Source organism: Stegodyphus dumicola, chromosome 2, assembly GCF_044657685.1.
Source record: "Stegodyphus dumicola isolate Sdum_Otavi_A_Nest chromosome 2, ASM4465768v1".
Classification (NCBI taxonomy): domain Eukaryota; kingdom Metazoa; phylum Arthropoda; class Arachnida; order Araneae; family Eresidae; genus Stegodyphus; species Stegodyphus dumicola.
Window position 1 is genome coordinate 231,510,900 of NC_140769.1, and position 12,162 is coordinate 231,523,061.

At 33.3% G+C, this 12,162-nt stretch overlaps 1 protein-coding gene across 1 annotated transcript in view; it reads right to left on the minus strand.

Annotated features, from left to right (window-relative positions):
• LOC118187921 (pancreatic triacylglycerol lipase-like) overlaps positions 1-5,749 on the minus strand; it is a 47,938-nt gene extending 42,189 nt beyond the window's left edge. The window contains exon 1 of the mRNA XM_035358211.2: positions 5,454-5,749. Coding sequence (XP_035214102.2) covers positions 5,454-5,532 — 79 coding nt within the window. The 5' untranslated portion in view covers positions 5,533-5,749. The remainder of the gene's footprint in view (positions 1-5,453) is intronic.
• Between the last annotated feature and the right edge of the window lie 6,413 nt (positions 5,750-12,162).

Genomic DNA, 12,162 nt, shown 5'->3' on the forward strand with positions numbered 1-12,162 from the left:
CCACCTAAAACCGCAATATCCTTTGAGCAATTTTTTTGAGCAGTGTAATAAACTGTTAATTCACATGTCAAAGATCTCTTTGTATACAGCATTTCTTGTGTAGATCTTTCCATCACTTCAAGCTCGCCTTGCAGAGGACCATCAATTATTTTTTATTTTACGTCCGTTCTTTCACGAATTCTTGAACATAAAGTTGATCGTGTCCAAATGCAGGCTCAGGTAAAAAAAATGCCAACACGCTTAAGCGTTTGCCCTTGAGACTTATTGATGGATTATTCATAGCAAAGGCAAATTTCACAGGAAATTGTCTACGTCTCAATTGAAACGGCAACCCTGTGCCGTGGCAACTTCACCCCATTGGCTAGTACGCAAGCAACCAATAAACTATCGGTGATAAACAGGCACTTAAGCCGCATATATATATGGGGTGAATTAACATCATCTCCTCCGAAACGGCTGGCTCCTGGACTTAGCGAAGCACACCGTTGGATTCCGCAGTTCCGTGGCACGCCATTTGGACCGTTCGCGTCCTCGTGGGACTTTATTTAGCCGACATATTAATTAAAAACTACATTTTCCACTTTCTTTCTTGGGTTTTCCTTATTAGAGGGATTTGGCTATGTGCCAAATTCTTTTTTCTCGAATATCTACGGAACGGCTCCGAGTTGAAATTCGAGTCGCGTATCCTCGGATTCCAAAAAATTCACCGAATCCATCGATACTGTTCTCATCTTCGTACAACTTAATTGGCCAAGATAATAATTAAAACTGCGGAAACGTTGATTTCCGCCCTCATTTTTCCGAGTAGCAGCAATAAACTATCGGCGACAAACACTTAAGCCGCTTATATATATAAAACTAGAAAGCCTGGCGGTCATACGAAATGACCGTTGTTCTAGATATTATAAATTGTAATTAAAATTATTTTTGCAAAGATGTCTGCTAAACTGAATTACCCAGGGCAGACGGCGAAGACGCCCCTTTGTTTACTGCCCCACGGGGTTTCCCCCTTCTACTTGCTTAATTGCTTAAAGTAGAGTGCAATGAAGGAAACCACTGGCTGTACATTTCTTAAGAGTCACTGCTAGCTCAATAAAAAAATGTTATTTAAATAATAAAACGTTAATTCACATGTCAAAGATCTCTTTGTACACAAAATTTGTTGTGCAGGTCTTTCCATCCTTTTTAAGCTCGCCTTGCAGAGGACCATCAATATTTTTAAATTTTACGTCCGTTCGTTCACGAACTCTTGAACAGGCAACATAAAATTGACCGTGTCCAAATGCAGGCTCAGGTAAAAAAAGGCCAACACGCTTAAGCATTTGGCCCTGACACTTACCTAGCAAAGGCAAGTTTTACAGGAAATTGTCTACGTCTCAATTGAAACAGCAACCCTGTGCCGTGGCAATTTCATCCCATTGGATAGTACAGTTACGCAAGCTACCAATAAACTATCGACGACAAACAGACACTTAAGCCGCATATATGTATGGAGTGAAATAACATCATCTCCTCCGAAACGGCTGGCTCCCGGCCTTAGCGAAGCACACCGTTGGATTCCGCAAGTCCGTGGCACGCCATTTTGACCATTCGCGTCTTCTTGGGACTTTAATTAGCCGGGATATTAATTAAAAACTATTTTCCCCGTACGTTTTCCCTACATTTTCCACGTTCTTTCTTGGGTATTCCCTATTAGACGAATTTGGCTACGTGCAAAATTCCTTTTTCTCGAATATCTACGGAATGGCGCCGAGTTGAAATTCGAGATGGATATCCTCGGATTCCAAAAAATTCTTCAAATCTATCGATATCATTCTCATCTTCGTACAACGTTAATCGGCCGAGATATTAATTAAAAACTGCGGAAACGTTAATTTCTGCCTTCATTTTTCCGAGTGGCAACAATAAACTATCGGCGACACACACTTTAGCCGCTTAAATATATAAAAGAAGATGATGTTATATAATTATATCCTATAAAACTTATTTTATATAAAAGAAGATGACGTTAAGTAATTATATCTTATAAAACTTATTTTAAAGGATTTGAAATCCAGTAATATTTTAATTCTTTTATGTCGGTATGATGTTTTTAATGAGGTATTCAATTTAAGTAATCTTTTAAAAGTTGATATGATGTTTTTAATTTGATATTCAATTTAAGTAATATTTTAATCCAATTAAACTTTGTCGCAATGTTTTTATAGCGGTGTTTTCATTCTATTTCTCTGCTATATGAAAATAATAATTACCTTACTTTAGTATTTTATACTCACAGTAAATGTATTTATTTACATTTACCTGCCATCTTAAAAAACAACAATAAATTAATCCATTACTTTTAACGATATTAATTTTTTTAAAGTTTCGAATACTTTACTATGCGTAAAATACGTAAAAACAGTTTTTTTTTTTTTTTTTAAAGATGGCTGACGATTGTAAAAACAGCGCCAACGTAAATCGCCAAAATTCAGTGCAACCGCCTACCAAAGTATTACCTTTGAATCTTTTTCTGTGTTTGGCAAACCCCAAAGACGGATTTTCGTAGCACTGAAAAATGGAGTCAAAAATGGTTTTGCAAACAACAAGGGGGAAAAAAAAAAAAAATCCAAAATATAACTGCGTGCGAAGAACAGGATTGCTCTCTCTTTATTGGCGCATCAGCGCAATTTCTGCTGCGGTGGCGTTAATACCTAAGTACCAAAATTCCGCAATACTTAGCTTGATTATCAAACTGCGAATAACGGGCATTTTCCTGTAATTTAAACTGAAACGTGTAAACTTAATATTTGCCGCACATTCAGACAAAATGTTAAATCTTTTTATGTATATTTTGAAGGTCAGCTTCTTACTTTTGAGGTAATCAATCGTGGGGCAACTTTATAACCACGGGATATGCTTAATAAAATTTTTCGTCTGGAGTAATCCTTTTAGCATTTTACAATTTTGGGTGAGAAGCATTTACACGCTTCATAATTCGAATTGATTCTTTACGATTATTTATGATTATATGATGAAAATGCAAAAGGTGCTACTTTGGTAGACGGTTGCACGGATTTTGGCGATTTTTTGGCGATTTTTCTTTGGCGAGTAATACAACTTATGGTAAACCCATTGCTGGATAAGTTATTTATGGTAACCGATACTTTGTTGTCATTTTATTTAAAAAATAGTGCGTTTTATTGTGCATAAATTCCGTATTTAAAATATTATTTATGGCTTTTAAATATTAAAAATCAATTTAATTTTGCATTTTTATTTGAAATAAAAATTTTATTGTTTATCATATTTTATGAAATTTTATGTTGTGGATGATGTAATCAATGACGTCACCTTACTTTAAAAGTAATTCGTTTTAATATGTATAAATTTAATCTAATGTTTTAAACATTATTTATGGCTCTTAAATATTAAAATACAATTTAATTTTGCATTTTTTTAAAAATGATTTTATTATGTATGAATTTTTAAATAATTTTAATTCTAGCCGTGATGTAATAAGCTCTCTGATTGGTTATAGAATATTTGTGCATTAACGAGCTGTAATCAGCTCCCTCATTGGTTACTGACAATTTGTGCATTTCCGCGCCGTTTTAAAATTTAATTTATATTTTCGAATTCCTTCAAAGATGTCTTCAAAGATGTTATCTAAATTATGATTTTGATTTTTTATTGTGGGACTTATCAATAAACAACAGGTTAAACACTCAAAAAAATGTAAGTACATATTTTTCTTTTATTTTATAATTGTATACTTCAATTTTTGTTAAAAAAATTAATACACTATTTTCAGAAATTGCTGAGATAATTATTGTCCATATGTTTTAATGTTAATTATATTCTATATAACGTATTTTAAAGTATTTGAATTTAATAATATTCTAATTCTTTTAAATGTTGGTATGATGGTTTTTAATTCGATATTCAATTTCAGTAATATTTTAATCTAATTAAACGTTGGCCCAATGTTTTTATAGCGGTGTTTTTATTCTCTTCTTTGCTATATGAAAGTAATAATAACCTTACTTTAGTATTTTATACTCATAGTAAATGTATTTATTTACACTTGCCTGCCATCTTAAAAAATGATATTTTCAACAAAAAATTAATCCATTACTTTTAACGATATTTATTTATTTATTTTTTAAGTTTCGAATACTTTACTATGCGTAAAAACAGCGTTTTTCAAGATGGCTGATGTTTGTAAAAATTGCGCCAACAATTCGGCCAACGTAAATCGCCAAAAATCCGTGCAACCGTCTACCAAAGTAGCACCATGCAAAATATATGTAAGGCATGTGAGAAAAATTAAAACGTTAAAATGCAATAAAAACAATACTAGAGCATAAATCCGGGGGGGGGGGGGGAGAACTCGCGTTTTTTACTTTACTTGAGTTCTTCAAAAGTTTAAAACAGGGATATTTATTAATCAATTAAATGAGACTTTTAGGACTTTCAGGGCAAAAAAACACAAAATGTCAGCTCATCTGCTTCACATGATAATTCCTTAGAACGTCACTTTAAAGCTTTTTAAATCCGTTAAGTGACGAAGACTGCATTCTTTCGTTAAAACTTTCCTTTGGAAGTTTTTATTTAAATTGGTTAACTTATTTAAATTGGTTATTTAAATTAGTAATCAATTTAGTAAAAAATTCCAAAAATGCTATATTCGAATGAATTTCTTCCAATCTCTCCGATTAAAATTTTGCAATGATTTGCTTGTTCATTACACAAGATTGTGGCGAAAATCATAAAAATTAGTATCAGCATTAAAAAGAACTAAACAGAATCTTAAAAAAATTACGAAATTTCAAAAAACAAAATTGACTCGGATAGGTCGAAAACTGTTGAAAATTTAATTAATCGAAACACGCAGACATACCCAGCTGAATAACGTCTTGTCGTAATTTTTCCCTTTTCCCGTATTTAAAAAATAACAATAAAATATTTTATTACATTTCAAAAGGCATCACAGATTGATTTAACAACTAATGTTACAAGCAATCAACTGAAATTTGTTTGTTGGAAACTAGAGAATAATATGTTCTTGCGAAATGCAATAAAATTTACCAAAAATGGGAAAAGCTAAAAGGGAAAAAAAAAAAAAAAAAAGCTTCAATTAAACTACATGTTCATGAAAAGATGAATTCATGAGGGGGGAAAATATCAGATTAAATTTTAAAAATCAAATGAAATTATGTTTTAATCACCTACAAATTCAATATTAGATCTAAATCACCCTGATTTTCTTGATATTCTTACATGTTATTTTTGTAAGCATTTGGCTTTTTAAAATAAGATCAACAAACCAAAGTATAGAATTAGGTTTCGTATACATTTGAAAGCTCTCATAAAATAAAGAATAATTAATCCGTATCGGACTGTAAGCAATAATTGTTAAATTTAAATATTTAATTGCACGTTTGTGCTCAAAAGAAAAAAAATTGTATTACCTGTTATTGGAGCTTCAGTTACTTTTCCGTTACCAGCAGTTAGCAGAACCAACAATATTCCTAATAGAAGTTGAGCCATCTTTCGGGAATTACTTCTTTTAAAGTTATGAGCTTAGACGAAACAACAGAATTTTTGTAACACTGGAAAAAAACGTAACCAGTTGTTATCTCACGATTGAAATGACATTTCATTCATCTCATTTTTTTTTTTAATGAAATGGAGCAAGAACATTCTTGTTTATCATCAGAATGTACCATGTTTTCGAAAAGAACATTTCAGCGCACCAAAGGGGAAGCAAAACATCAATATCTGTTACCAGCTGCTGAACGAAAGAATTACGTGTCAATCAGAGTATGTCCTTTGAACTAAATCTTGCAGCATGTAATGTAATGCCACTAATAATAATAATAATAATAATAATAATAATCTGAAAGGTTTCAGATTTTAAATTAGTCCAAAGGGGCGTTTTCTTAACATTTCGTCTGTTACCTTTATTTATTAAATATCAAGTTCTTTGCATTAAACCATAAAATTCAGTTCAAGAGCAATATCGCAAAATAGTTTTAAATTCAGCACATCCTTAAGAATTTCCAATACAGAGTCTCGCGCGCTGGAAATAAAAATGCTTTTTCTGTAGAACGTTGTCATTGCTCGCTTTGAAATCGTTGAGTTTGTTAATAAAAAATTCGTTCAAGTTTTACAAAATATGAAATCGATAATAAAATAAATTCCAAATTTCAAATTTGGGCTTCCACATGCCGTTGTTCGCAGTAGGGTTGTGTCATTCGAAATTCGATAACTCTATGTACCGTTGTTTTATCACAATGCGAAAAATACACATACATTTATGCAGTTTTTCATTACTTAAATTTTTGAAATGTAATGCAGGATTGCTGAAGGGAATTGTTTTGAAAACAACAACAAAAACGGAAACAGTTTTCGGAAACAGTTTTTTTTTTCGGAAACAGTTTGAAAAGTGAAACGACATTTATAGTGAACCAACGCAAAATTGCAAAACGAAAACAATAGTCCTTCAGAGGAAGAAGAAGAAGGGGAAAAAAAAAAAAAAAAAAAAAAATCTGAAAGGTTTCAGATTTTAAATTACGTCCAAAGGGGCGTTTTTTTAACGTTTTGTGTGTTACCTTTATTTATTAAATATCATGTTCTTCGCACTTAAACCATACATTTCAGTTCAATAGCAATGTCCCAAAATAATTTTAAAATGAGCCTATCTTTAGAATTTCCGATACACAATTCCGCGCTCTGGAGATAAAAACGTTTTTTTCCCCTCCACCGTAGAATGTTGCCATTGCTCGATTTCAAATCGTTGAGTTTGTTACTCAAAAATTCGCTGAAGTTTAAGAAAATATGAAATCTAGAATAAAACATATTCCAAATTTCAAATTTGGACTTCCACATGCCCATATTCGCAGTAAGATTACGTCATTCAAAATTTGATGGCTCTATCTACCGTTGATTTATCACAATGCGAGAAATATATATACATTTATGCAGATTTTTCATTATTTAATTTCTTCAATTATAATGCAGGACTCTTAACGTTTGGTGGCAACTGTTTGAAATGTGAAACGGACATTTATAGTGATTCAACGCAAAATCGCAAAACGAAAACAATAGTCCTCCAGGGACAAAGTCCCTTTGGACTAATAAAGCCCCTTTGGACTATTAGCGTTTCTGAAACTTTAGTTCGCGGACTGTTTGGACTAATAATAATAATGATAATAATATTGTACAATTATTTTCCAATTGAAGAAGAAAGAAAAAAAAGAACTAAGTTTGTGTAAACAGTAAAATAAATCATTAAACATTTCATAAAAATATTTCGCACAGGGGAAAAAAAAAAGCTTTATTAAAAATATTAATATCCGTTTTTTCTGCCTGTGCGAAATATTTTTCATGCAACGTTTAATCATTTATTTCTCTGTTTACATAACCTTAGTTTTTTAAAAATACAGAAATAAATAGTATAAAAAATTGTGTATGTTATTGCTATTTCAAAATAGCTGTTTAGCCATTACTACATGCAAGAATGAGCTGCAAAAATTTAGTAATTGCAGTAAAATAGCTGTAATTTCTTTATTTATTTAAATTTAATTTTAAAATTATAGGTATGATTACTATAAACTTGGATGTAAAGGCCTTTCGCTTTGACCAAAAATTAGGTGTGCCGTTTTTGTACAATATATATATTATAAGGTTATTCTCCCGCTTTTCTAGCATGTCTTCGTGGTGTTGTGGTTCTACATGCTGAGCCGGTATTCCAGAGGTCAGTGGTTCGATTCCCGGCGAAGGCGTTTGCTATTTTTCATCTCTCCGGCTTCCGAAAAATACTTAATTTCTCTACAATACACTCACACACCTATCAGAGAAGCGTTTCTGAAACTTTAGTTCGCGGACCATAAGTGCTTTCTGTTCTGGTCCTCCTAGCTTGTTGTTGTGGTCCTTGTAGATTTGTAAAAATATCTTCTTATTTGTAAACGAAACATGTAAAATCCTCAGGATTTTACATGATTTTTGGCTGATGACATGTGGCTAAGTACATAGGCATATCTTTCAGATACATTTTCAATACTAAATAAACTAAATCTCTGTCTATAGGTTACAGCCGAAAACATCGCGGCAAAAACATCGCAGACGAAAACGTCGCGGAGAAAACAACGCAAGGCGAAAACGTCGTGCTACAAAACATCGTGGGAGAAAACATCGCAAAGAGAAAACATCGCAGTTCTAAAACATCGTGGTACAAAACATCGTCGTCGAAATTAAAGCGGTTCAAAAACTTCGCAGTTTAAAAACATCGTCGTTGAAAATATCGTGGTAAAAAATAAAGTATCTACAAATCATCGCATGACGATAACATCGCAGACATGCTTTTTTCAGACATGCTTTAATAACTGTAAATGGATATTCCCATAATGACTTGTGAGCGCAAGATGGAAAGAAGGATAACTTTTACTTTCATATTCTTTATTAATTAATAAATTTTTGCTGAGAAAATAAAAAGGAAACTTAAGCATAGAAAAGTAATGCAACTTATAGCACTTAATAGAATTTTAAACCGGCATAGTTAACTAACAAAGGCCATTAATAAATCATTTTTATGAAGTTTTTACTGGTAATTTTTCATTAAAAGTATAATCTATAAAACGCATTTAATTTTCTATGCTTAAGTTTCCTTCTTACTTTTTCAGCAAAAAATTTATTAGTTAATAAAAAAATGTGAAAGTAAAAATTATCCTTCTTTATACCTTGCACTCACAAATCATTATGGGAATATCCATTTACAATTATTAAAACCTGAAAAAAAAAAGCATGTCTGCGATGTTATCGTCATGCGATGATTTGTAGATACTTTATTTTTTACCACGCTATTTTCGACGACGATGTTTTGTACCACGATGTTTTAGAACTGCCATGTTTTCTCTTTACGATGTTTTCTCCCAAGATGTTTTGTAGCACGACGTTTTCGCCTTGCGTTGTTTTCTCCGCGATGTTTTCGTCCGCGATGTTATCGGCGGACACCCTGTCTATAGAGTAATTTTTTGAAAGTCTATAGGGTAATTCTTTGAAAGCCTATAGGGTCTAATAGGATTGTCTATAGGGTAATTTTTAGTCCCCATGAGAAATTAAACTGATTTGAGAGGAAACTTGATTTGTGAATTAGTTTTGTAAAACAAAGAATTTTTGTAGGCAAAATTATGTCGTTACTGGGAAAAAATTGTGCAATGATAAAGAATTATGTTCGCATCTTAAAAATCTGAGGTCACAGTTTGAAATATATTTTCCAAGTGGTAAATATTGTAGAATCATTAGGTTATTTCGAAGCAGGCGAGATGAAAAATGAGCGACGCCCTCGCCGAGAATCGAACCACGGACTTCTTAAATATGCGCCAAGGGTGCTAAACACTACACCACGGAGGCATGCTAAGAAGGCGAGAGAAATACCTTATATACTCCCCCTTTTAAAGAGCAACTGGTGATGAGGGGGACCCAATCCCCAAATCCTGGTGGTGGAGAATCATCATTCACCACCTGTTTTTAGTTCGACCGCCACTGTACAGACATTAGATTTTTTTTTTTTTTTTTTTTTTTTTTTTTTTAAGTAGGAGAGATGAAAAATGAGCAAAGCCCTCGGCAGGAATCGAACCACGAACCTCTCGAATAATCGCTGAGCCTGCTAACCACTAAACCACGAAGGCATACTAAGAAGGCGGGAGAAATGCTTAAAAATAAAACGAACTGTCATGGACTCTTGATCCTTTCCATTGAGATTTTGAAAGCAGCAAATTGTCACAATGAAAGAAAAGAATTAATTGAACTTTCTAATGACATCTGACTTAAAATGAAATTCGAAGCAGGAGACGAGTTTAATTTCTGGACCTCATTACTTGTAAAAAAGGAATATACTGAATATGTTGGTCTAAACATTATAATTTAGTTTGCTTCTACGTATCTGTGTAAAAAATAATTTTCATCACTAACTCAAATAAAAACAGAGGACAGAAATTGACTTAATATATGTGCCGATTTCAGACTTAGACTTGCCAGCCATACATCCAGACCAAGAACAACTGTGCAAGAATCGGCAGGCTCATCCATGTCATTAATGTCAGTGCTAATATTTGTTTAGTTTTTAGTTAATAAGATAAAAATTATCCAAACTCTAATAGATTTAAATCGTTAACACTAAGAAAGTCCTCCACGAAGGCATCCTTTCCCTTAGGCAGATAGCCCTAGTGTGCTTTGCCATAATTAAAAAAAACCAAACATTAAAAACGAATGTAACTTTCTTTCCATTAATTTGATTTATTAATACCAATATAAAATGAAATGAATTTTAACTAATTTCATTTTTTAAAATATGACTTTATTGGTATGAGTACGAGATGTGACACTAAAAAACGAGACTAAGTATGTAGATTGAAAACAAAGTGAAGTCGGCAACAACTATTTTGGTGACGTCATCCCACTCACCTCTTTTATCCATGCGGCCAGTTTCCACTTAACCGACCATGCCAGTGGAGAGTAATGCGTCATTGAATGAACAAGTGCAACTGCGTTCTGCCGGAAAAATGTCTAATGTAAAAAACGAATCAATATGTTTCTTCTGAAGCTTAAGAAGTCAGCAACGGAGGAAACATTTTAAATGTTAAGCGAGGCTTATAGAGATGAAATTTTGTCTCATGCACGTGTGTCATAAACCGTTTGAAACCGTGAATGGCATAAACCGTTTTTAGGAGCAAGGGACAGTGTGGAACATCGGGCGCTAAGCACGTTCATCATGATTGAATGGGTTCCCAGTGGTCAGACTATTAATGAACACTACTACATTGAAGTACTAAAAAGCGAAAAAATTAGGAAAAAGAGGTCACTTGATTTGTGAATTAGTTTTGTAAAACAAAGAATTTTTGTACGCAAAATTATATAGTTACTGGAAAAAAATGATGCAATGATAAAGAATTATGCTCGCATATTGGAAATCTGAGGTTACAGTTTGAAACATATTTTCCAAGTGGTAAATATTGTAGAGTCGTTAGGTTATTTCCAAGCAGGCGAGATGAAAAATGAGCGACGTCCTCGCCGAGAATCGAACCACGGACTTCTTAAATATGCACCAAGGTCTTGTATGATCAATGGCTGCTTCACCAGGACAATGCACCCGCTCACACGGCCCTATCTGTCAAACAGTTTCTGACCAGCGAAAACATTACTGTGATAGGGCATCCTCCTTATTCACCTGATTTGGCTTCATGCTATTTTTTTATTTCCTAAAGTTAAATCGTAATTAAAGGGAACCCATTTTATCTTAGCTGAAGAGGTTGAGGGAAAAACGGAAAATCTCCTAAAAGGCCTTCCAAAAACCTCGTTCTAGAACTGTTATCAGCAATGGCAGCACCGAGTGCGTAAATGCTGAACGGAGCTGCTTTGAAAATGATAATGTTAGGGAGAATTGACTCCGCAAGTACAATGATTTATTGGACCAGTCTCGTTCTTTTGTGTCACACCTTGTATATGCCTCAAAATTGCTCTCGAAGAGAACAAGAGTAAAGCTGGACAGCAGAACATTCTAATTTGTAAAAGTAATCCTTACTTGTAAATAGTTTGAGCAGCCTCGCTTAGAGTCATATAATCCCGATGGCCAATATTATCTTTAAGAAATAAAACTTATTTCTTAAAAACGGGAAGAAAATTATTTAGGAGTGACATACGTGCTAAATGCACAATCAAAGATTAAAAATTATCGTATTTAAAGTACATACTGCATAAAATTAGAATGTAAAACGAATAAAATTGACATAATATGGAACAAATGAAATATCAGAGGAAAAAATAAATGCGTTAAATAAAAATGCAAACTTTTGATATTAATAGGGAATGTGATCTTCCCTAACTGGAAATTCTGGAATTACATAATTCTGCAATATTGTTCTATAGCGAGAATTTGCGATACAGCACGTTTTCATATCTTGTGAAAGTGGCCTCTTCGAAGAAGTACGGACCGAGTACGAATGTGTTTACGATGCCGCACCACGCAGTCACTGTAACTTCGTGTAAAGTCTCTAGTGCTATATCGTGGTTTTCGTCAGCTCGGTGAGAGCAGTTCTTATTAGAGTTTAGGTTCTCAGTTAATGCGCCTCATCTGCCCAATAACATCTGCAGCGGCCACCTGCTATCATCCTCATATCT